The sequence below is a fragment of the Ctenopharyngodon idella genome, chromosome 6 (genome assembly GCF_019924925.1).
Source record: "Ctenopharyngodon idella isolate HZGC_01 chromosome 6, HZGC01, whole genome shotgun sequence".
In the NCBI taxonomy this organism is placed as follows: Eukaryota; Metazoa; Chordata; class Actinopteri; order Cypriniformes; family Xenocyprididae; genus Ctenopharyngodon; species Ctenopharyngodon idella.
This window is the reverse complement of record NC_067225.1, coordinates 11,385,920-11,413,348: the sequence shown is the minus strand read 5'-3', so window position 1 is coordinate 11,413,348 and position 27,429 is coordinate 11,385,920. Positions and strand designations below refer to the sequence as shown.

Genomic DNA, 27,429 nt, shown 5'->3' with positions numbered 1-27,429 from the left:
TCGCTGAAGCTCAAACGTGCTGCGTAACACGAGAATGAACCTCATTGGTTCTTAACGTGCTGCGTAACACGAGAATGAACCTCATTGGTTCTTGCCGAAGCTCAAACGTGATGTGTAACATGAGAATGAGCCTCATTGGTTCTTCAGAAGCTCAAATGTGCTGCGTAACACGAGAATGAACCTCATTGGTTCTTGCCGAAGCTCAAACGTGCTGCGTAACACGAGAATGAAATGGAAATGTACTACAATGGTCGCTCTGTATGTTTTTTGATTCATTTAAAAGAATCTGCTCATAAGAGTCAGTTAGGGACTGGTTAGACTTCACTGATCGCCCTGTATGTTTTTGAATTTTATATATATATATATATAATATAATATGGGCAAAAAAGAATTGTCAGTTCTGAATAACATCCATAGTTTTCAGTGTGTTTTGCTGGCCATAGCTACTATTATTGTCTTCGGTTTCCATCACAGTTGTTTTCCCACAGTGCCTGATTTATTGAATATCTGCTTGTCATCCTAGCCGATATGTTATCAGTGCTCAAGATTAAACTTCTGAACATTCTGACCTTTTTGCATGTTTGGTGGTGCAGAGGGAAACTTTTCACACGTTACGTTTTACCGTGCATTGCTCTCTTAAAATTTCCGTTTAAGAAATACAATGGCAGTGAAACGTCTCTCCTCATCATAAAGGGAAATTAGTATCATGGTTGTAATTGCATGTTCTGGTTCGTAGATGAGCACTGAGCTGTGCACGTTTGACGAAGTTCTGCCCCCTCAGAGCAGGGGTGCTTTGTAAGGAGTTAAATTGGATGGTTAATTCGGGTGTTATTTACCCTGTAATTCATTAGCTTGGCCCTGCCATTGGCAGCGGGCAGGCTGTAATTTCACGCTTCGCAATAAAAGATGTCTCATAATCTGCTTCATTTAGCACCGAAAGAATTTAATGAAATTAACTGCAGCCCTAATTAAGACGGTGAATATTAAAGACCTGCTATCAAGCCTTTAACGAGTGTGACATGATCCGCCTTCTGTGGGATTGGAAAAATATCATTTCCCAGGGAAAGGTTGTCGCTGCTCCGAGCCATTTTGGCCAAGATGGCATTTTTGTCATGCACACTAACCTCCCTCAAATTAGATTTTTTTTCCCTCTTTTCCCTGTATAATTTTAGCTTGAAAATAATTTAACCAAATACATAAACATCAATCAGTGCTCTCTGTTTAGATTTGGCTAATCTCTTGTTGCCAGTATCCACTGGCTTCGATTGGTTTAAGCTTTCAGGGGAGTGTTTAAACCACTCATTAAGCTCCTTGATGACCTTGACGTGTTATTGTTTAAATCTGAGAGCTACAATGGACCTCACATTACTGACTTTATGTCTGTTCATCAAACTTGGACTCCTGAGTATTTAACAAGGACAGGAGTGTAGTTATGAAGACATTGATTTAAGAAAAATAACTCTTACCTAGATTTTTCTACTCAGTGTATTGTTTATACAGAATAGACATATATTAAGTCCACTTAACAATAGTGTATTGGTGTAATACTCTGAGTATTTAATGAAGTATTCCCAATTCTAGCCTGATTCAGGTGTGTTTGTCAGCGTGAGAGAGTGTGCGCCTGTCGTTAAATGATAAATGTCTTTTGGGGGGGGGTGTCCTCTCACAGCCTGCACCGGCCAGATCAGATGGCCGCAGCGATATAAGACCTCCAGCTTTCACGCAGTGTCACTCACGTGGCTCCACTTCCCTCGCACACACACGCGTTCACATTCAGTCACAGTGACAGGGCCGGAGGCGAGCCAGTGTTGGGATGACACACTTAATTTAGCGCCCTTCTCTCTGGAGCGTCCAAGAACAATAAGGCCAATGTGGGCAAACACCCAACCCTTTGTGAAGCGGCTGTCCGGAGCGGACTCATTGGAGACGGATCCTGTCCACCATACTGACTCTGTCCACACCCATGCCACGGTCCACATTCATCTCCCGGTTAACCTCTCCTTTTGTTATGAAAGAATGGGAGAAATGAGAAGAGCTGAAAGAAGAGGATAACACACTGATAAGAGCACATCAGCTTCTTTTAATGGAAGAGTGCACAGATTAGAGGCTTTTGTTTGTTTGTGAAGTTTATTTGTAATGGACGCTCAACCTGTTCCGGTTGTTTTCCTTCCAGGGAAAAAAAAAAAAAAAAGAAGATACATTTTTTGTCTTTGCTTTGTCTTACTTATGTTGGCTTGACAAAGATGACAATTGATCTACTATTTAAGCTTCTTCTTTTGAAGATCTCTGGCCACCAATTAATCAGACTTCGATCAAAACTCTGAAAAATGTCTTTGGAGTCTTCAGATGACTCAATTTTGACAGCAAATTTTGATTTAGTTTTAGTCATAGTCTTATGACTAAAATGCCATTTAGTTTGTTATATTTTAGTCATTGAATTGTTTTAGTTTTAGTCTAGTTTTTCTCTTTTGTTGTTTGATTAAAGGTTTAGTTCACCCAAAAATGAAAATAATGTCATTTATTACTCACCCTCATGTCGTTTTACACCCGTAAGACCTTCGTTCATCTTCGGAACACAAATTAAGATGTTTTTGTTGAAATCCGATGGCTCAGTGAGGCCTACATAGCCAGCAATGACAATTCCTCTCTCAAGATCCATTAATGTACTAAAAACATATTTAAATCAGTTCATGTGAGTACAGTGGTTCAATATTAATATTATAAAGCCACGAGAATATTTTTGGTGCGCCAAAAAAAACAAAATAAAGACTTATATAGTGATGGCTGATTTCAAAACACTGCTTCATGAAGCTTCGGAGCGTTATGAATCTTTTGTGTCGAATCAGCGGTTCGGAGCGCCAAAGTCACGTGATTTCAGCAGTTTGGTGGTTTGACACGCGATCCGAATCATGATTCGTCACGGAAGATTCATAACGCTCCGGAGCTTCATGAAGCAGTGTTTTGAAATCGGCCATCACTACATAAGTCGTTATTTTGTTTTTTTGGTGCACCAAAAATATTCTCATCACTTTATAATATTAATAATGAACCACTGTACTCACATGAACTGATTTAAATATGTTTTTAGTACATTAATGGATCTTGAGAGAGGAATTGTCATTGCTGGCTATACAGGCCTCACTGAGCCATCGGATTTCAACAAAAATATCTTAAGTTGTGTTCCGAAGATGAACGAAGGTCTTACGGGTGTGGAACGACATGAGGGTGAGTAATAAATGACATTATTTTCATTTTTGGGTAAACTAACCCTTTAATATTAAGGGCAAAGACAACAGCAGGTTTATTAGGCTGCTGTCATTTTAAGACCGAATGTACACTAATGTACATCCGATATTCTCACAACTGTTTACGTTTTCAAGACATAACCAACTGTGTTTATGTGAATACTCTCCATAACGGACATTTTGTTGTGTATTAGGCGTGTAAAGACACGAAAGAGAGCTCAATTCAGTACTTGAACGCTGACGTCTGAGAGGCGGCTTTCTGTGTGCGCGGCTGCGGTGCGTCGGGTGTGTGCGCTTAGAAAACCGTACCGAATAGAGCTCTCTTTTTTTTTTTTGTCATCGCGCTTTTTTATATGTCTGCTCTTCTCTTTCTCCCAGACGTTTACATTTTTGAACGTTTTATGCAACAAGTGTATGCCTATCTATCTGTGGATAAATGTGGATAAGCTACAACATGTCATCTATGTGGACTCTAGGGCTGAGTTGATAATATCAGTTTCTCATTTTCGATCTTCGGTTTGATGAACAGAGATCTTTTAGTCTGTTGTGAAGAAAACTTCTCTACACATTATTTGTAGTGTGCCTACAGTCCAGCAATCGCAGTAAGCTGTATTTTATTACTTTAGGTATGAAATAAATTCTTGGCTTTCAGGTTTATTTTTTAAACTAAATTCAATAAATGTCCACAGCTTGTTACTCTAGAGAGGTACATTATGCTAAATACATGCACTATTTAACATATTCATTATATTTTTTACTTAAACTGTGGTCTTTATTGTTTAAAGTATGTTAGAATAAGTGGCTTTTTATTAAAGCCACCATTTAAATGTTTATAATTCAACAGTGAATTTGAGTAGACAATTGCTTCAGTTCCCAGCTTTTAGTGGGTAGCAGATGTCTGCGTGAGATTTATTTTTTTGGCCCCTGTTTTGCAACATTACCAGACCTTGCAGGTTGTCAACCAGGGGAGGGTAAAATAGAGGCAAGCAGGGTGTCAGCAGCCCGAGCCTTAAATAATGAACGATTACTCCCATCAGAGAAGTGACGTGGTGTTCAATTAGCCTCTCCTGCTGAATGATCGCTTGTCACCTTCCCGATGGATGTGCAAAATTAATATACCTAGATCCAAACCAGGCCGAGGTAGAAGACATGACAGCTACCTGCTCAACACAACATGCCTGGAGAGACCCCGCACTCACACCCTCATTAAAAGATCATCTTGTTTCTCTCTCTTAATCTGTCCATTCCTTTCTTTCTCTCTCTCTTTTCCCTCCTTTCATTCTTGCTCTTTTTTCCCTGAGCCTCAAAAACACACACACACACACACACACACTCACTCACCTCAGTCTTAGTTAATGAAGTAATGGATATTCACCCTATGTGACAGATGGGCCGCTAGCGGCAGCACCCTTGTTAGGAAATTAAAAAAACTCGTCAACTTGTGTTTACCACTCAGCAGGAGAGCCCGATGTTGTTTTACCCAGGAAGCGCTGTTCTCTCGTCTTGAACACTGGATTTAGGGTGTACAGACATGTGGACTGACCTCAGGGAACATCCACCCACATGTATAGTTTCATCACCGGGGCCCGACTGATCTCAGAACAGACACAGGCCTCATTACCTAAAATACAGATGATCTCACAACAAACATGTCACCCTAATCTCAAAACAACATAAAATTTAACACAAAGAATATATGCACTGCTGCTTTACTACATCAGGATGCCTATGAATGCGTAAACAGCATTATAATGCCTTAAATTATATATATTTTTTTAATTTAGGCTTCTATTTAGGAAGTTTCACACTGTTGAGTTAAAGGGGCTCTGAGGGACAGATGCAGTGTTGAGTGTAAACAAGGTGCCATCAGAACCAAATGTTATTCTTTTGCCATTGCAATGTAAAGACAACATTTTGCTTAAGGTTAATCCCAGTTTGCCTACTTATGCACTATTCTGTACTATTTTGACGTATAAATAGTGTGAGTAGTGTGTCCTATGGAAGCTTGTTTCTGCCATGAAATAAAAAATAAAAAAGGTAATTGCGACACTATCTCACAATTCTGACTTTTTTTCCTGTTAATTGCGAGTTTATATCTTACAATTCTGAATCTTTTCTTGCAATTGTGAGTTGATATCTCACAATTCTGACTTTTTTTTCTCCGTCAGAATTGCGAGATATAAACACAATTCAGATTTTTTTCCTCACAATTGCAAGTTATAAAGTCAGAATTGCATGATATAAACATCGCAACTGCGAGGAAATAAATCTGAATTGTTTATATCTCGCAATTCTGACTTTTTTCTCGCAAATTCTTTTTTCTCGCAAAAACTTTTTTCCTCAGAATTGTGAGATATAAACTCACAATTGCGTGTTATAATGTCCAATTATGATGGAAGAAAGACTGACATTTTTTCTCAGAATTGCAAGTTTATAACTCACAATTGCATGTTATAAAGACAGTTGCGAGATATAAACTCACAATTTTGAGGAAAAATTAATTGCGTGATAACTCGCAATTGTGAGGGAAAAAAAGTCATAATTACGAGTTTATATCTAGCAATTGTGACTTTACATCACGCAATTCTGACTTTATAACTCTCAATTGTGAGAAAAAAGTCAGAATAGTGAGAAGTCGCAATGACCTTTTTATATTTTTTATTTAGGGGCGGAAAATTCCCAAAAGAAATATAGCTGCAAGCAGCGATGACGGGCCCAAGCTCCAGCGCCACCGCCACCCCGGTTGCTTAAGGAAACCTGTGCATGGAGGGCAAGATACAAACTTAATTTAATTTAAATCAAACAATGATTTTACACGATATGAGACCCTTCCAGTTTCCCTTTTTTTGTCATTAATCCCTCGCCATGGCAACACTGTTAAAGATATCCTATAATCATTCGCAATTTTGCATCTTCAGTGTCTTTGTTTCATGTTGACTGAGTTTGGTGGCAATTGCATGAATCTCCTACAAGGAGTACTTAAGAACTCAGAGTCTGATTATTCAAAAAATCCACATTCAAACCAAATATATGTAAAAGTTTGGTGACTATAGGTAAGACTAACCCCCAACTTTTGTCAAAAGGTGACGCTATAGAGCCCCTCCTCCCTGCCTATTTCTAAGGCTTTGCCCGTGTCTACTGGTCAACAACTTTGACGTGTGTGTCGAGTTTCATGCAATTTGAAGCATGCTAAGAGCCTCAAAAACACCCAAGAATATTATAAAAGTTAGACGTGTTGCCATGGCAACAGTATTTAAGATATCAAGAATCCTTTCACAGGTCTACATCTGCCATGTCTTGACATTATTCTGACGAAGTTTGAAGCGAATTGGGTGATTTCAGCATGACGTTTGCGTGTGATGCTGATGCAGGAGCCGGCCAATAATGAGCCGCCATTCTGATGTAGATCCTGGAAATGCTGCACTGTGTTTACAACATAAACAAACATAAGAAAATTGTTGAATAAAGTCATTATTTTTGTTCTGTTTTTGTGCACAAAAGTAGTAATAGGTCTTCCGTATTGTAATGTGCATCCACTTGAAATGGATTATTGAAAACAAAAACAAATGTAGGATGGGAACTTGGTTCAGTCCGTCAGTTTTTGATTGGGTGGAGGCAGATCTGAATGCGAGTTTGCTGTTGATTGTTTGAAAGGGGCGGGGTTTATGATGACTATATGATTAGAGAAGTCCGGCATACGTCACCAGAGAGAAGCCGGTCTTTGACATTTTAATTAAAAATTACAAGGTCAAGGATAAATTAAAAAATGAAACATTTCCATTTCCAATACTCTCTATTTTGAAGATGGACAAAGTCAAGTTTATTATTTACAGGTTTTCAGTTTCAGAAAGTACATTTGTCAAATATACTTTACTGTCAGTCCTCTCAGTAAATTCATCCTGTTTTTTTTTTTTTTTTTTTTTTTTTTTTTTTTTCCCTTCAGACTGTGTTTGGATACCAATTACCACATAATTAGGCCAGTTTAATGGTGTGTGACAGTTAGAGATCATGGCTTTTTTTTTTTTTTTTTTTTTTTTTTTTTAAATATTTTTTTATGAAAATTCAGGCTGTGGAGTGACTGAAAGAAAAACAAGAAGAAGAGAAATAGGCAGAGAGTGACAGAAACTTGTCGGCTCTGGTGTTGCACGCTCCGTGGCAGCCAGAGCAAGAAATCTATTATTATCCGTCCTGTCTGCACGTTAATGTTTAACAAGTCCAGCGAAGTGACACGCCGCCGCAGCAGCGTAATTGCTAATCAACGGACAGTTTTATTCCCTTCTTGCCTAATGAATTTGGCTGAAATGAGGTGTGGGCGGCCAGGACCCTTAAACGGGCAGTCAGCCGCCACTGATGTGCGTAGGAAAGGAAGGTTAGTGCTCGTGTCATAGCGCTAATGTGCTCGCTAACACTCCAAGGGGAAAGTAGCTCACGGTGCAGGTTTTTTTTTTTCTCGCTCTCCTCAAAGTGTGCAAATAAACTGTCTGTCCACTTGAGTACAATATAATTGAGTGTTTTGTTTGTCAGTGGGACATTTTTTTTTTTTTTTTTATGAACCACAGACAGTTCTCTCGCATCTATTTTTCAGACAAACATGTTTTTCACAATTATTATTGTGTGAGAGAAATTAAAGGGGACCTATAATGCCCCTTTTCACAAGATGTAATATAAGTCTCTGGTGTCTCCAGAATGTGTCTGTGAAGTTTCAGCTCAAAATCCTCCACAGATCATTTTTTATAGCTTGTCAAATTTGCCCCTGTTTGGGTGTGAGCAAAAACACGCCGTTTTTGTGTGTGTCCCTTTAAATGTAAATGAGCTGCTGCTCCCGGCCCCCTTTCCAGAAGAGGGCGGAGCTTCAACAGCTCACGCTTCGGTCGCTCAACATCAACAAAGCTGGAGAATCTCACACAGCCAAAATTAGGATTGTCAGTAACGGTGTTCAGCCTTACATTGGAGTCGGAGTCGACACTGATGGAGAGACTCAGGAAGAAGTTACAACTTTTAGAATGAAACTGGACGGTTTCTGTGCCGTCATGTTAATGTTTTTGCAAATCCAGCATTGAATTGACCCTCGTTTGTGAAGCAGTCCGGCGTAAAATGACGGCATGTCAACAACACTCTACTACAACAACTCTTCCTCTTCTCTAAAGCAGCCCAACATGTCCTCGCCCCCTTTGTTGTGTGTTCTCGGGGGTGGGGTTTATGTAAATTTTAGGGTTAGTGATGTCACCAACCCAGGAAGAAGCTCGTTGTAGTCCCTACCAGCCGTTTGTTGTAGTCCTTAAAAAGTGATTTCTGTAAAAGAAAATATCTCGCTTTGCATTGAACTTTGAGCGTCGTAACTTTGCAGATGTTGTTTCTGCTCAAACAGCAACATTACACACTAACTAAAGTTAAAAAAGTGAAATCATGATCAACCACCCCTTTAATACTGCAACAAGTGTTCATGTTCAGTAATGAAGTGTAAACTGTGTATCTCTGTTTCTTTGTCTGTCAGGGCATGTTACTGAAAAGAAGCGGCAAGTCACTGAACAAAGAGTGGAAGAAGAAATATGTCACGCTCTGCGACAACGGAGTCCTCACGTATCATCCCAGTCTGCATGTAAGTGCCTTTCTCCTAATCCTATTGGTCCAGCCCTGTTAATATTGTGCTCTGTTCACCCATCATCATGTAACATCCATGTCCTTTTCACTGACGTTTAACGGATTATCGTGTCCGCCTCAGTGAGCGTGGTGTCTGACGACACGGTCTTGTCCTTAATTACCGGCTCATCTGTTTGCACACGGCTGATGCTGTTGATGTGTAATATAACGCTGTAATAGCTTGTCATAATCACCAGCTTTGACGACCTGTTTGCCCACACACCAATGGAAATGGCCATCTTTTATTGGTTGTTTTTCTCTCTGGGTTTTTTTTTGGACTACAGTCAGACCTTATTGTTAGCACTAACCAATCCCAGAGTCATTCTAGAAATCACAGATGGAAATGAAAGAAACTGTACAGAATGAAGACATGGATAGCAAATAGTCATAGGTCAGTTCTTGCCCTCTGAACAAAAACAAGTCAGTTGTACATTTTAAATGAACCAAGATAGACACACTTTTGTGAGCTGTCGCATATTATAGAATAATTATCCTTGAGCAGCTGAAGGATTGTGCTTCAGGACCCCCAAAATTGTACAAAAGTAAACACAAATGTCCTTAAAATGTTTTCAGAAACTTTGAAATATATAGTTTTTATGGTTTCATGCTTTTAGCAGCTGTCATATATATATATATATATATATATATATATATATATATATATATATATATACATACATACATATATATATATATATATATATATATATATATATATATATATATATATATATATATATATATACATACATACATACATATATACATATATATATATATATATATATATATGTATGTATGTATGTATGTATGTATATATATTCTCTTAAAATGATGGTAAGCATCTTAAATTACCAGTCAAAGTTTAAAAATAAATAAATAAATAAATAAATATATATATATATATATATATATATATTAGTCATTTACTGATTTTTAAAAACTTTAGAAATTTAAGGTGCTTTCCATCATTTTAAGAGGAAAAAATATGTATCTGGACAAAAATATAAAATAATGTGTCTATAATATTCTATAATATCTATAATATTTTAGCAGATCGCAAGAGCACAGTGTCTGTTCTTTCTCACATTATGAAAGCACAAAAGAAAGTGAACATCTTTGGAACACAAGTGTAAATATTTTCAATCTTCTCACATTATTTTTTTCCACAATTTTTGTCCATCCAAACCACTAAATGCATATGGATTACAGTTATGATACTTGATGTACTTTTTGAACCATTTTTTGCATATGGAAGCTTTTAAAGGTTGATAAACCTTTTTTTTTTTTTTTTTTTTTTTTCTTCTTCTATCCTAACTTTGCATAAGTATATGATTAATTACATTTGATTATTTGTGTTTAGATTTTTTTTCTGTTATTCAAGCCCTTTTAGAACAGACTTGTGACCAATGGGGTTAAATGCCCTCCTCACACATTGATACAGATTTTACTCTGACCTGTACATTTTTTTTACCATCTTATTCCCATTCTTTATTTCCAATTATCTCAGACACTGAGCCCCCGGATGTCAGATGAATACAAAGTGGCCACACTTTTAAATTAAAAAAAAAAGAAAATAGTTTGTCAAAAATTCACTGAACATAATTTAAGCTCGCATGCATTAATTCCCTAATTAACAACCTCATCTGGGTGAATTAGAGGAAGTGTGCGTCATCATATACGGTCCCCCTCCTCCTTGTGACTGTGAACAGGTTCCTCTCATCAGCAGGTGTCTGCTACACAGGCATCAATTAGAGTGTTTGCGGAGGCTAATAGGATGAAACTCAATCAGGGCTCTTAATTGCTCAACTATGTGAAAAAGAAATCACATTAATGCAGCTGATTAAGTGGATGGCAATAGATGCAACCTAATTAGTGAGGGGAAAAATATCCCAAATAACTAATCCATGTTCACATCCATTATAAACGCAACTTTTTTTTTTTTTTTTTTTAGCATATTACTATTGTGCGTTGATTAAACTTGCACTGTTTTGTCAAACATTATGTGATTATGCTTTATGGTCTATGCGGAGCATCAATTTTAAATGCACATCTGCCCCTGAAGTGGCCAGATGATGATCTTTTCATCAACTGTTCACATTTGAGCACTCCAACTCCCTAAACTAAATCCCTCAAGTGGTTTGCCCGTCCTTTATTTTAAATCAAGAGTTACATATGGACCAGTCCCCAGAGTGTATGTCCTACATGAAACACAATAACATATGTTCTTCAATAGAGCTGATACGTGGAGTCTTTCACTTAATGAGCAGGGGCAAGGCTTTGAGAGCGAGCGCGTACCACCCGGAACTGCCATACGTCAGCTGAGTGCCAATCAAATAACACAAAGCCCTGAGACTCCGTGTGTATGTGTGCTGTACCGAGCAATTTACGGCAAGAGCATAACATGTCCATCCCTCACTAGAGGCCAACAAAAGGGCAATTCAAAGCAAAGAGCTCTCAACACGGTTTAACAAGCCACAGGAGAGCCCTTCAGGAGTGGCGGGCCAACAGCTTGCGGCTGGTAATTGCATCCCTATTAGCATTGAGTAACTTTCATCATCAACGCAAGCAAAGCCACGCGCAAATCCAGACAACGCAGTTAGAATCCAAACACATGCTGCGATGGCATGCTGTGATCTGCGGAAAAAGGAAAAAGAGGCTCTAAAAGGCTGATTTTCTGCATTTCTTCAGCATGAATTTCTAATATGTTAATATTGATTTGTTCACCTCCAGAGGGTGGGCAGAATTAACTGTGTGCTGACAAAATGAATTTAGTAGACACTTTTCATCCAAAGTGTCCGATGCTGTTGTAGTAATCTTTTTGTCATTTTTTACTATAGGATTATATGCAGAATGTTCATGGGAAGGAGATCGACCTGCTTCGGACTACAGTGAAAGTTCCAGGGAAGAGGCCCCCGAGGGCCATCTCCACATGTGCGGCCCCCAGCCCCAAAACCAATGGGCTGACCAAGGACATGAGCAACCTGCAGCTTGGACAGACGCCAGGTAACGTGATCATGCTTTTTGTTTTGCTTTACTTTTTTTTTGTTTTGCTTTGTTTTATGTTTTTTTTATAAATATAAAAATCTATAAATAATTTAATACATTAATAAAACAATTATATAATTAGATTATATGTAATTTTTCTTTTCTTTAATATAATAAAATGTATACAGGCCATCCATCCAGATAACACCATCATGCTTGTTTTGCTTTTCGCTTTGCTTTGATTTTTTTGTTTTGCTTTGCTTTTTGATTTGTTTCGCCTTTCTTTTGTTTTGCTTTTGTTTTGTTTGGTTTTGTGCTTTGTTTTTATTTGCTCTGTTTTGTTTTGCTTTTTGTTTTGCTTTTGCTATGTTTAGTGTTTTGTTTTGCTTTACTTTTTTGCTTTGTTTAGCTTTTTGTTTTGCTTTGCTTTACTTTTTTGTTTTGCTTTGTTTTGCTTTGTTTTCTTAAGCTTTTTGTTTTGCTTTTTGTTTTGTTTTGCTCTTTGCTTTGTTTTATGATTTTTATTTTAAATCTATATATGTAATACATTTATAAAACAATTTAGATTATATAATTGGATTAGATTCTTTTCTTTAATATAAGAAAATATATACTGGCCATCCATCCAGATAACACCATCATGCTTGTTTTGTTTTGCTTTGCTTTTGTTTTAAATATATAATATAATATATTAATATAACAAAATTTGATTATTATTATTTAAAGCAATTTTTATTTTTATTTAATATAATAAAATGTATACGGGCCGTTCGTCCAGGGTGTTTCTGAGGCTCCAACAATTTGAAATGTAAAATATATTTAAAATAATTATTTATATAATTTACATTTCCTTACCTTGTTTTAGAAAATAAATGTATTAACGTATCTTAATGTGAATATAATGGGCACGCAGTCTTCATTAGTAGAGAATTAAACAATTAAGTTATTGTTTAGTTATTCGTATACACACTCATTGGATCAACAATCCTTAAGCCCCCCGAGGAGTGTTAAAGACCCTTCTCTCACATACACACACACACAGCACCAGGAGGACCAAACTAATAGCATGAATATTCAGTGACCCATAATACATGTACTAATTATTGTCATGAATATTAATGCAATCAGCGCTCGTTCTCCAGTCAGGCAAGTCCGAAATGAACACTAATGAGAGGGAGAGAGAGAGAGAATGAGGGAGGGAGATGGGTGCGGTAGAGGAGAAAAGAGAGATATTTCACAGTGGTAAGGCAGTGAAAGCTTTTGTAAGTCGAGTATTTGACTGTAGGGCTGGGTCAGCGGCGTGATCACATGCACTTCTTATTCCTTTGGTCTTAACATCTCTTTTTGTGAAAGCTCCAATTATGCACCGAATCCATTATAGCATATCTTCACACACTGCTGTTCTTGCACTGTGTGTGCGTAAACCCTGATCTCCCCTCATACATACATAGTGTTTATTTTCCTCCAGACGGTAAAAATGTAGTTTATCAGGCCTCTCCTGAAGTACGCTCAGCTTTTGCCATTTACCCAAAGGTGCTGCCGTCTGATTTATCCGCTACAATGGAGATTAAATTGAGTCGTGACATTTCATTCAGTCGAGTTTGCAACGGGCCAGTGGAGGCCCGTGGGTACACCTTTTTCCAACAACATATTAAAAACCAGAATAAGGAAATATTTACTGAACCCCTTTTATTGACTACAAGTGTTTTGTGTGCTTGGGCAAATGACAAGCGGTATCATCACATCAGTGTTATTTACATTTTGTTTCGCTGCTATTGGACAAACTGTTAAATTGTCGGAGTTGGATTTTCTCTGTTCATAAGCCCAGCAGCCTTATGGTTGATTGTGTTTGAGTCAGTATTTGCACGTCATATAATATCTTTCTCACATTCGTTTTGTGCTCAGTTGTGTTGTAATCTTATTAGTGCGATTAGATATGACTTCCTGTGATGTCCACTTTAATTTCCACGCGAGTCAGACAAACCTCTCCCACAGTTTAATGATGACTCACAGTGGTGATAATTAACCTTTAAGTAATCTGATGTCACTATTTATGCTCATTGACGAGAACAAATAAAGTTTGGTGCATGTGTGCTAGTTATACTTATTATTATTGTCGTTAATGAAGACAACAGCTAAAAGTGAATGCCTCTATATTACAATTCTGGTCGATTAAGAATCTTTATTCAAATGAAGACATTGTAAAAGTAAAACAAACAAATTGAGCTGTTTAATCCAAGTCTTCTCAAGAGAAACAGTCACTTTATGTTAAACTTTATGTATCACTTTTTGTTAAAGTCACTTTAACAGATTTAATTTAGGCTTTTATTCACATATAAATATTGATAACAGAATTTTCATTTTTTTGGATGAAACCAGGGCCTAAAACTAACTTTTTGCCACATCTTCAATGGCCAGTGACTTAAGAAAATTAACCGGCCAAAACTATTTTTTTTTTTTTACCAGGTATTAAAACAAAAACAGGCAGTTATGACACCAATATTTTAGATACTAGAGAAAATTCACAATCCTCTAATCCAATTTTGACACCACAGCTAAAACTACTAGCTTAATTAATATAATTTTAATAGCCTACATTTTTAAAGACCAAATAAGAACAAATAATCAAATTACAAGCAATAGCACAAATAAATACAACGCAACAAAGATACAAATGAAATAAACAGTACTTTTCGTGCAGGTCTAACAGTAGTTTTTAGGCACAGAATGGTAATAAAGCAGGCTAATCAGATAAATAACACTGCATAGTCTTCATATCCTTTTAAAAGAGCAGTGAGGGATTTTTTTTTTTTTTTTTTTTTTTTTTTCCTTCGTTGTTTTGGTTAACATTAGAAAACGCTGACAGCAGCAGAATTATTAGGATGCTGTCACTTTAAGAGCGAATGCACGCACTCATGTGTTTTTCTCTCAACTGAAGACATAACTGACTATCGGACTATGTTTAGGATACTCGCTGAGACAGGCATTTTTTGACATAATTTTTGTGTGAATTCATCCGTTCAAGCACCAGAAGGCATGAAAGAGAGCTCAACTTAGTATTAGCGCGCTGTCTGTGACACAGCTTACTCGCATTTGGAGCTTAGCGAGTGTTAATTTTAGGCCCTGGATGAAACCATCTCTTGAATTACTAGTTTTTTAAAGCTGCAGTCCGTAACTTTTTGTGGTTAAAAATGATCCAAAATCAATTATTGAGCAAGTACATAACCAGCCAGTGTTCAAAACTCTCTCTTTACCTTAGCCCGATTCACAACGGTAAGCTTGTAATAATGTTTTCTAATTAGTGTGGTACTGGTAGGTTTCCACGGGAAATACGAGTTTGACTTTGCGTCATTAAGTCACGTCTGTATAAATAAAGGAGGAGTCCCGGATGCTGCAGGTACTAAACTTATCATTTTGATGGCGGATTATAATCCAGAAAGGTCCAAATGACAGTCATCAGTGACAAATGGAGATTCACCCGTAGTCAAAAGCAAAACACTTCGGACGCTAATACACACTAAATACACAGTCACGCAATGCTGATGTTGTTCACATTAACAATCTGAGAACAAAGTATAACAACAATAATAATTTGCACGGTTTGACGTGATCTGAGCTAAGCGATCGTTAGATTTAATCACTGTTGGTAGCGCAATTTATGCTGTTTTTTTTCCTCAGTTGGTCAGAACAAAAGTGGCAGACATGTTACTTGTTCAGATGACATTTTACGGAAAAAAATCTTATTTTGGTCATACTTCCAAGACATGGAATCTGTGATTCAGAAGTACAGTATCCACACCGATGTGGTGACTGACGGCAAACATTAGATTTATCCGCGCTGAGGAGCCGTGCCGAGGCACAACCCACTTAAAGATGATAATTCTGCAAATAACTGCAATAGCAGGTTTCAAACAGAGATGGCGACAAAGAGGCAAAACTTACAGACTGCAGCTTTAAGATTAACTTTGAGTGATAAATGACGGCAAAGGTAATTTAAATGTAAAATTTGGAGAAATTACCATACACAAATATCTAATATCGACCGATACTGCTAAATTAAGATTAAAAATATCGTCTGATAACTAATATGGTGCCTACATATTGTACAAAAAAATATTTTCATTAACCTGAGTTTGCAAAAGAACAAAAGCAAAACCATGCTCTAAATGTGCACTATATCACAAACAAAAACTAAATAGCATTAAAGATAACTTTCAATCAAATTTAGAAGTTGAAGTTGGTGCATTGGGAATATTATAAGAACGGTGTATTAATTATCATGCATCTCTCTCACAGGCTCTGTGACCAGCAGTTCTTCTGCGTCTCAGATGGCGAGTGGCATCAGTCTGGTGTCGTTTAACAGTCGGCCAGACGGGATGCATCAGCGCTCATATTCTGTATCCAGCGCTGACCAATGGAGTGATGCCACAGTCATCGCCAACTCAGGAATCAGCACGGGTAAGTGTCGGACACGTGCCGCCCCCTCGAACTGCTGTGTTGGGCTGCTTGCATGCATGTCGTCGTCTTAAAGGTTTTTCTTCAGAACAGAGAACAGAACCTTAAACAGTGATTTGTTATCCTACAGTTGTGAACGCACACATACACCCACTCCACCTTTCATTGATCCTCCTGTCAAGCTCTAATGCTGCTTTAACTGTTTATCAAAGTAATGGCCACTCAGGAGAAGCACATTACCAAAGTCTCATCTGTCGACGGCGAGTCACTAGCAGAAGAGAAATGTTTGGAGCGTGATGTTTACCAGTCTCTCACCTTTCTGTTGTCGTATATAATTTCATACTTCGGCTATTTTTATGAAATCTCTCATGTCTGCAGAGCCACAGGGGGAAATGGGAACACACAGGCAGAAGTCACTATTGGATTGACAGCTGTCAGACTCCATGTGTATATGTGTGTTGATGAACTGCAGTGACATGGTGTGATTGTTTTAGGCTTGTCGTTTGACCCTTGTCTGTAGTTGCCTCTGTGCTTACCTCTGATAACAATTAAAGCTGTGAAAAGCTTAAACGGGCTTCGCAGCAGGGCACCACACGCACACAGCTGAGCCACACACCCCACACATGACGTCAGCAGCAGAACTTGTAGTATGGTACATGTACAATATGTGAAATTCACCAGTTTTTTCACAGTTACTCTCCAAATTAATGTAGAAACAACTTAGACAGTATATTTTAAGTATTTGTTTAATGGCATCTTTTTATGAATGAAGGCCAGATTTTTTTTAAACATTAATTATAGACATTCAGCATTACAGTATAACTGAAAGCTATCAGTTTCAACATTTATTAACATAACTTTTAATTTAAGTGAACTTAAAACAATAATAAACCCATTAAAATAAATGTCATTTTTACCTGTGGCCTGTCTAACAGGTAGGAAATATACAGAAATTGAATAAAGTTATCAAACACTTCAGTCTTCACTGCATAAGTTATAAATGAAATCTATATCAATCCTATTAAAGCTACAGTTTTCTCTGTTTCCTTTGTTCTTTGATGAACATTAATGACAGACATCACAGCAACTGATTTATTAGGCTGCTGTCACTTTAAGAGCTGCCACTGCCGAACATGACGCGCATCTCATTTTCTCTCTCAACTCTTTAAGTTCATTTAAGATGTTATTTAACTAATTTAAGACTGCTCTTATGAGGATACTCCACAAAATGGGCATTTTGGCATAATTCTGTGTTATTGTTGAAGCGTGAAAGAGAACTCAATAATGGCACGCGTTTTTCTGTGCACACAAGTCACGAAATTCACAGACAGCGCGTTCTCGTTTGTCTTGTGTTTAACATGTTAATTTTGACAGCATTATTAAAAGCGTATGAAGGCCTCTTTGTGTGTATCAGCCTGTGTATCAGTGACTTCAGCAGTAAAACAGCAGTGGAGTCAGTGATTATCACTGCTTCAGTAATATTCAGGAGGGTTGTTTGGACACTGCGGCGCTCCGGAGGGCTTTGTTGTGAGGTTGTGTGAGTGCTTGTATCCTTCCCCCCCAGGAATCTCTTAAAAATAACCTTTCTGCTGGCCTAATGATGTGTCTGTCCACGGCCTGACTGGATCAGATCTGATGGCTGGATGACGGTAGTGCTGGACGCTGATTGCTTGTCACCTCTTGCCCCCAGGAGCTGGCGGGAATGAGATCTTGTCTTTCTTCTTAGAGAAATGGAGAGAGATAAGTGGTAGCAAAGTAATTAACTGACGTTCCTTGCACTTCACTGGGAGGGAGAGGTTGTTGACCGACCTTTAACCTTTTGTTTTGTCTCTTGCTTTGTTTGGTCTCTAACCAGGAAGCTAAATTATTCATTTACTTTTCGTAACTATTATTATTATTTACTGCTTTTAGATTATTCCGATCTTTTCTTATTGTCCACACATCAAACAAAGTTAAACGAAGATATTTTCATAGAGTCCATTTTTAGTGCTCTGTAAGCTTGCTTATTCATTTGACTAGCTAAGGGAAATGGCATATAGAGGAAAGTACATAGGAATTATGGAAGTGTTCCTTTAAAGAGGACCTATAATGCCCCTTTTCACAAGATGTAATATAAGTCTCTGGTGTCCCCAGAATGTGTCTGTGAAGTTTCAGCTCAAAATACCCCACAGATCATTTATTATAGCTTGTCAAATTTGCCCTTATTTGGGTGTGAGCAAAAACACAGCGTTTTTGTGTGTGTCCCTTTAAATGCAAATGAGCTGCTGCTCCCGGCCCCCTTTTCCAGAAGAGGGCGGAGCTTTAACAGCTCGTGCTTCGGTTGCTCAACAACAACAAAGCTGGAGAATCTCACGCAGCCAAAATGAGGATTGTCAGTAACGGTGTTCAGCCTTACATTGTTCAAACCGGAGTCGACACTGATGGAGAGACTCAGGAAGAAGTTACAACTTTTAGAATGAAACTGGACGTTTCTGAATGGTTAGTGGATAAATTTATGTAGTTGCTGTGGAGTTGATTCAACTCATTGACTAGCATGTGCCGTCATGTTAATCTTTTGTGCAAATCCAGCGTTGAATTGACCCTCGTTTGTGAAACAGTCCGGCGTAAAATGATGGCATGGTAACAACACTCTACTACAACAACTCTTCCTCTTCTCTAAAGCAGCCCAACATGGCCTCACCCCCTTTATTGTGTGTTCTCGGGGGTGGGGATTATGTAAATTTTGTCAGTGATGTCAAAAGAAAATGTAAAAGAAAATGTCTCCCTTTGCATTGAACTTTGAGTGTCGTAACTTTGCGTGTTGTTTATGCTCAAACAGCAACATTACACAGTAACTAAAGTTTAAAAAAAAAAAAAAAAAAAAAAATGAAATCATAATCAACCACCCCTTTAATTTTTGTCAGGAAATTGTATGCATCCACTGAGAGAAAAAAATACTCCTGTAAACACTGGATAAAAACTTCAAATTTCTATAGAGTGAAGTATTATTTTTCCTATTTTTACGTAAAATAGGGTGTTGTGAGCATTAGTGAGTCCACACATGTAATGTAATGTCTGTTTCACTCATACTCGAAGCCAGAGGGCGCCTTTGTGCAGAAAGTCCACAAGTGAGACTCATAGAAGTCATAAAACTAGGAAATCCCTTATATGGACAGAGGCATCCAGCTATTTCTGTAGCAGAATAAAACGCAGATAGAGACGTTTTGACTGATGAAACTTGAATACAATAAACATACGATTGCGACAATATATTGTGAATTAGCCACCAATTCAGCAAATGTAAAATAGTTATGAATTGCTGTAAGATTGTGTTGGGTTTTTATGAACGCACTGACAGTAGATTTACTTAGGGCCCCTAGAAGTCTAGGACCGTCTCTGGCTCTACCCCACCGATATGGCATTAATTTTAATTGTGCAGGTCTTAAAAAAGGTCTTACGAAGCCTTAAATTTGCAGATGCCTGCAGATACTTGTCCCTGTGCTTTTTATGCAAAATAAACTGAACCGAGCTTTAAAGTGTAATTGTAAGAGAGGGTCAAAGTTTAAAAGAGTTGACACTCAGCTGTGTGCTGTCTGAATGAGTTGGGTCACATCAGAGCAGACTCGTTCTGACTGGACATGGCTGCCATTTGAGAAGCACAGCCTCAGTAATGAGCTCTTTTATTCCAGAGGAAACAAAGCCAAGTCCGTTTAAAGGAGATAAGATCCCCCTCCAGTGATCGTTCTCTCTGTGTCTTTTTGTCCCACTCCATGTTGTCTTGAGGCCATGGGAAAGGCAGTGACATCCCTGTCTCTTTACCTGGAGCATCCTTTGCCCCAAGCAGACAGTTGCGCACAAAAATATCCCTTCTGTCCCTCCCTTCATGGCTATTCTTGAGCCTCACGCTCTCTGGCTTAATAATGAGAGACAAACAGCAGCAGAAGTAATGAGTGTCTCTTTGATTACATCTGCTGTGTTTAGGTGCTCTGGGGTACGTGCTTTTGGTCCGACCTGCCTTAAGATAAATGCCTGGCTGCCCTGTTGTCATGTCACCCAACTTGTTGAGTTATGTACCCATGTATTTTTTTTTTTTTTCCCATAGGGATGTCCCTTCTCTTATCTGTAGCTTGTGACTGCTCTAAATGTTTTCTTGCTCTCTTTCACTTTTCTCTTTCACTGCATCCTTCACTTATTCAGTGCTTTAGGGCTCTTATGACTTGGCCCAGTAAGCAACCATGTACAAACCACCAAGATTGAGTGTATGCAATTTAATCAATTATTTTCAAGAAAAGGTTTTAAATATATTTAAGGCAAAAAAAAAAAAAAAAATGTATCAATGAGGCTTTTTTTAGGATGATGATAGAGACATTTTTTTATCCCACCACCCAAAAAAAGGATTCAGAAATGAAAAACACGCTTATCATAGATGAGGTGCATTCAGTCATTGTATGTATGAATTGCATTTGAATGTGTTTCTGCATAAATAATAGAAAATTAGTTCCTTTTCATCGATCCTGAAAACAATATATCGCAATGACCTGGCAGCCACCCAGTATCACTCACTAGTTTGTCGTTCTCAATGAAAGATGACAGACATTTAGCCTTTTCCTGGATTATTGTGGATTGTATGTGGTGTGTTGCCTCTTCACTCCTCTAAAATAAATGGATATTCCCTACAACAAAATCTAGAAGCAGACTGGCTGTTGCTGAGTGTCTGCTAGAATTATACCAGACTAATAAATGACCTTTGAGAAAGCACTGAGCTTGAAAAGAAAAGGATGGAGAATATGAGGGAGAGGAAAAAGGTGTATTTGACGTTGAAGTGTGTGAGAGCGAGAGAGGGGCTGTTAGAACGAGGTGGTTAATTGTTCACTTTGGGATGGCATCTTGTCAGCAGAGATAAGTTGTCACGTTTTCCACTTGAGCTGAGACTAAACGATTGTAAAATAAGTTACGGCCGTCCTTGGGGCTGTCTGCTGAAGCACGGCGCTGGGAGCATGCTCAGTGCCGGCCTGAACATCCCCCCAGCCCCTCCCCACGTCAGCGCTTTCACTCGGCCTGATATTGATGGGAACTGAATGTTATTTTATTCTGCCGCTAGTCACAGCTGTCAGTGCCGGTTATGAAAAGTGAAGCAGCCTTCTGATAGCCTGAGCTGGAGTATCCAGCCAAACGCCAGTCAGAACTGGCCTCACACGAGCACGGGCGCTCGATCATTTAAACCAGAGTAGACACCACGGGACGTTCCACACTCTAAAAAAGGGCCCAATGTACTGTGTTAATTTGAAGGATTTTTTTTACGGCTGCCCCATAATAATCGACTAACTGTTAGTCAATGAGAAGAGGCTTAGTCGACCAAAAATGGTGTTAGTTGCAGAAAAAAAACCTCCACAGGAAGTGATCACTTGAAACAAGTAAGTAGCAGAAACTCTACAAGTCCACTCGCTCTAATGTTAACCTAGATAAATGTGCGCTATTATTAGGCTCATATCCATGTGTTTGTGTGGAGAGAGCGCTTACTGCATGACATGGAGGCACCGGCACGATCACTGACATTTAACTTAAAATACTCCATCATTTTTGGTCATACAGATAAGAATAATCCATCATTCGAAACTGTAAATGGTTTTGCTTTTATTTCTGTAAACTCAAAATAACAACAAAACGTTGTGCTTTTGTAAAATAATGAAAACAAACAGGATGAAACTCAGAGTATACTTGCCTCACAAACATGAGAAATGGAAAGCTTGAAATGTCAAATCTAAAATAAATATTCTCAGATTATGTAATCCGTATGAAACGTGCGTATAGGCACGTCCAGTACCGCAGAGATGACGAGTCAACATCGTCGACTTCATCTCTGCAGCTGAAAACACACGAAACATAGTTTATTAATAAATTATTAAAATATTCAGACAGTTTCCTTCTGTTTTTTCACACCGCATTCATAATCATTACGTTTGCCGGTGCGCTGCTGGAAGCTTTATGCATGCGTTTGAGTGCTGATTAGGCTATATGTTAGGGATGCATGGATACCATTTTTTAAGGACCGAGTACGAGTATCGATACTTTTTTTCCTAGTACTCGCCGATACCGATGCCTATACATTTATTAATTTCTCTCTTTTTTTTTTTTTTTTTTTTGGGTGAAGTTGCAGTTTTCCCACTACAACAAGTGAGACTAATGAATGTAGGACAGCTTCTTTATTATTACTGTAATGAAAAAAGTAATAATTTTTATGTGCTCGTCACAAACTTGAACTAAAATTTCACTGTCCAATAACCTTCAAAGGGCATAATTACCAATATATATATAATTGTTGTTATATAAAAAGAAATTTACAAACAAATTACAAACAATACAACAGATACTATAGAGATACAAATTAAATAAACTTGTTTTTCAGATACAGTAGGTTTATTTACCATGTATACATTTATTTAACATATTTTGTTGTTTTATTAACATTAATGACAAATATAGGCTACGGTCCCTTTAAGACCGAATCCATACTGTCACATATCCTGTTTTCACCCAAATGTTTACGTCCACTTAAGCCATAACCGACTGTATTTACATGAGATACTCCACACGATGGACATTTTGACAACTACTTGTGCATTTGACCATTCAGGCGCGAGGAGAACTGATCGCGCACAAGAAAAAGAGGGAGCGCTTCTGTGTCATTCAGCGCGATTCCGCCTATCCCGCCTTCACTAATCGATAACGAATTGTGATTGAAAGCATGCAGTTCGCAATGTATGTGTTGTCATCGTTAATTTTGAAGTATTTCCACACCTTTTTAACAAAGATTTGTCACCTAATGGTGTAACATTTACTTTGTTTCGATCACTACTGTAGACATCATTGTTTATATCCGAACTATAAACGTGGTTGAAAAGTCTGTTTCATACCATGACAACTGTTCTCTCTGGATCAGTGACAGCACCAGCGCATATCTGGTCTTAACAGACAACCGAATCATTGTCAGTTTGGAATAAGATCACATGGGTGATTGAATTGAGATAGTGAGATAGATAATTAATCTTCGAGATAGATAATTAATATTTAAACGATTAATCATGCTGCTCTAGCGTGTGGTAAAATGGGGCTGAATGTTTACGTCAGTCTCTCTCTGTGTGCAGATACCAGTCTGGGAGATTCTGTGTGCTCCAGTCCTAGTATATCCAGTACCACCAGTCCAAAGATGGATCCGCCCCCATCGCCCCACGCCAACCGCAAAAAACACAGGAGGAAGAAGAGTACCAGTAACTTCAAGGTGGACGGCTTCTCTGGAACTGCAGAAGGTACTTCCTGTCTCTGGCCCTACTCCATCTGTCTGCTTCTCTTCCTCCCAGATCTGGTCAGATCTCTGCTGTACATCTTTTGGTCTGCACATTCAGCCACGGTCATAAGAACTGTAATGCACTGCTTCTTAAATGATCTTAAACATTCTCCCGATTCTTTGGCTGAGCGTCTGCAGTGCCATTGATATTTTACAGGGGGAGTAAAATGATGGTGAGTGTGCTTTGTGAGAAATCACTGCACACAAGTCCACGCTGAAATGGATTTTAAAAACTATTTAAAGGATTAGTTCACTTAAGAATTAAAATTTCCTGATAATTTACTCACCCCCATGTCATCCAAGATGTTTATGTCTTTCTTCAGTCGAAAAGAAATTGTAAAACATTCCAGGATTTTTCTCCATATAGTGGACTTCACTGGGGTTCAACGGGTTGAAGGTCCAAATGTCAGTTTCAGTGCAGCTTCAAAGAGCTCTACATGATCCCAGATGAGGAATAAGAGTCTTATCTAGCAAAACGATTGGTCATTTTCTAAAAAAAATAAAATAAAAAAAAATTATATACTTTTTAACCACAAATGCTCATCTTGCACTGCTCTGCGATGCGCCACGCATTGCGTAATCACGTTGGAAAGGTCACGCATGACGTAGGCGGAAGTACCGATCCAGTGTCTACAAAGCGAACATGCAAAGACTAAGTCAAATGGCCTTTACAACAACAGGTAAAACAACGATTTTAAAGTTGGAGGAGAAAATTAATTTTTGCACTACCGCGGTACTTCCACCTGCAATTTGGACCTTCAACCCGTTGAACCCCAGTGAAGTCCACTATATGGAGAAAAATCCTGGAATATTTTCCTCAAAAACCTTGATTTTTCGACCGAAGAAAGAAAGACATAATCGTCTTGGATGACATGGGGGTGAGTAAATTATCAGGGAATTTTAATTCTGAAGTAAACTAATCCTTTAACCCTGGAAACAAATGGAAAATTTCTAGGTCAATAATCAAATTAGCATTGGCAGGATGCCAAAATTTCATGTAGTCCGTAACAGTACCTGAGAAATTTAATGAGCAAAATCTAATTTGCATTGACACACTATTTGACGGTTTAGGTTTTTTTTTACTATTTTAAAGTTAATCATTATAAATAAATATTAATTAATTAAAATAAATGCATGTAACCTTCAATTTTTTTGTGTGTAAGCATTGCTTGAAAACAAGTAAAGACAAGTTAAAAGTCATTGATAAAATGAACAAATTTATTAAAGCTACTAAAGCTATCCAGGCAAGAAACGTGACTGCTTTCATTTTGAATTATTTCATTGAAGCTATTTTAATATAAAATTGTTGGTCCTGTATGTCCTTTTGACATCAGTAAGTTAAATATGTCATTTTAATTTGCGAAATTGACCACGTGAACTCCTTTATACAAATGGTCAGATATTTCTTAAATCATGCTGAATAATATAATCATCAGTTTTTACAAAAAACGTGGAGTTCATGCAGTTTGAATACTGCTGTCATAAAAGCAAAACGGGGACAAACCACAAATTCTGAATTTCATGTTAATTCATATACTTTTCACTCAAATGACATGCACATGAGAATCATTTTCACATGCAGACTCTTTGTACCATATATTATTTAATTAGAATTAAATTAGAATTAAGTCTTCCCATGTACAGTACCAGCATCTATTAAAACACATATGCTGCATACACTGCTGCTGTCACACACACATAAGTGAGCACACACCGTCATGCAGTGAAGTTCTGTGAACAGATGTTTCTGAGCAGCAGATGTGTAATATGTTTCCTGCCGTCAGTATGGATCAGACAGCTGACAGGCCTGCATGGAGCAAGAGAAATATGCTGAGTGATTATTACACACTCACACAGACAAGCCGGTTAAACGCCGTCTGTCACTCACACACACACACTCTCCACTCATCACTGCAGCCACCATTCTGACACACTGCATAGATATTTGTATTTATTTAGCTAGAATTGAAGCTTAAAGTAATTTAATTAACATTGTATATAATTTAGGATAATTTCCAACTGGAAATCATCTTAAAATCACATATTAAGTCTTAAATTACCATTCTGAAATATACAGAATATTTACAAACACAATTTGCATCAAAAGTATCTAATGCCAAACTAATGCATTTACTTTTCAAAGAAGATTTGGATGCTTAAATTAACCTTTAAAAAAATTCTACAATATTTAGGAGTCTCATGATATGCCTCGTTACATTTTCAAAATCTTATTGTGCGTGTTTTTCTACACTTTAGTTTACTGTAAGTACTTCATAACCTCTTGACAGGGTGAGAATACAGTTCTGTAGTGTTGTAAGGTCATCTGTATGTGTGTGTGAGAGAGACAGTGAGCGTGTAGGAATGATGGATGAGTGTGTGTCCGCTCAGAGAGTGTGTGATTAATTAGACTGGGCTTGTGTGGGTGGCCGTGGCCTCTCGAGAGCGGAGCATCAGTGCTTGTTTAAAATGTTTCCAATCAACCCTTATTGATCCTCTCCCAAAGGAGGCCAATATATTGTCAGTGAGGGAAAAGTGTGTGTGTATACATCCAAGTGTCATGTGCTACAGTATTTGCATCAGAATAATGTTTCTATTTATTGTGTCTCTAAAAGTACATATATTTATGCATTCAGTTGCTCTAGACTAGGGTGTTGTGAGCCAAAAATGGGCCACAGGTCTGTTCAGATGGTGGACAGAACAGAAGAACAATGCTAGGTCCGAATAACACAGTGATACTGATCTTATAATTGTGCATAGGTACGATAGCAAAAATTGATATGCATCAGACAGTATTTTGGTGCAAATTAAGCAAGTAAAATTAGACGCATGCTAGCATGGATAGGTAGCATGACGGGGGGTAAACTATGTAAATAAAAGAAAACAAAACCAAGAATATAAACTAATTACAATGATAACTTGCAGTGTAACCACAATGTGTTTTATGCACTGAATGATTATTTATATTCTTATTATAAAATAAATTATTAAATTGCATACACTACCATTCAAATGTTTGGGGTCAGCAAGATTTTTTATATATATATATATATATATATATATATATATAAAGAAAGAAATTCATACTATTCAGCAAGGATGCGTTAAATTGATCAAGACATTTATACTGTTACAAACAATTTCAAATAAAATAAACCATATATTCATCAAAGTATTGTGGTTTCCACCAAAAACAACTGTTTTCAACATTGTTAATAATTAGAAATGTTTCTTGAGCACAAAATCAGCACATTAGAATGATTTCTGAGGGATCATGTGACACTGAAGACTGGAGTAATGATGCTGAAAATTCACAGGGATAAATAAGTTTCAAAATATATTAAAGTACATGACTATTTTAAATTGTAATACTTCACAATATAACTCCTTTTATTGTATTTTTCCTCAAATAAACGTAGCCTTGGTGGGCATAAGAGACTTCTTAAAAAACATTTAAAAAATCTTACCAACTCTCAAACTTCTGAACAGTATTGTATGTTAATATGCACAATAATTTTTTGGCTTCATTTTTTTTATTTTTTATTTTTTTATTATTATTACTGTGTTGGGTTGCAATTTGATATCCAGTGCAAAACCAGTTGACGTTAGCATTTGAGAGTTTTGAGACACCATATGTTCACTTAATTCTCTCTATGGTGCCACCATGTGGTCATGGAAGAGTGGAATCATGGGAAATGAGGCCCCTGATAGTCCATAGATTGTAGTTAGCAGATACTAGAACAGTGTTCTAAGATTATATTCGGTCTTTGATGATAAATC

The 27,429-nt window shown here is 37.6% G+C and overlaps 1 protein-coding gene and 1 long non-coding RNA gene across 6 annotated transcripts in view; one reads left to right on the top strand and one right to left on the bottom strand.

Annotated features, from left to right (window-relative positions):
- Positions 1 to 27,429, bottom strand: part of LOC127513925 (uncharacterized) — a 757,994-nt gene that overhangs the window by 446,507 nt on the left and 284,058 nt on the right. The gene's annotated exons all lie outside the window — the stretch shown is intronic.
- The window catches only part of agap1 (ArfGAP with GTPase domain, ankyrin repeat and PH domain 1), a 200,933-nt gene that overhangs the window by 136,681 nt on the left and 36,823 nt on the right, over positions 1 to 27,429 (top strand). For 4 of the 5 annotated variants that reach the window (XM_051896071.1, XM_051896070.1, XM_051896067.1 and 1 more), the window contains 4 exons: positions 8,740 to 8,844; positions 11,726 to 11,891; positions 16,170 to 16,331; positions 23,453 to 23,614. In XM_051896071.1, the coding sequence (XP_051752031.1) occupies positions 8,740 to 8,844; positions 11,726 to 11,891; positions 16,170 to 16,331; positions 23,453 to 23,614 (595 nt within the window). The remainder of the gene's footprint in view (positions 1 to 8,739; positions 8,845 to 11,725; positions 11,892 to 16,169; positions 16,332 to 23,452; positions 23,615 to 27,429) is intronic. The other variant, XM_051896068.1, reaches the window with a different exon arrangement.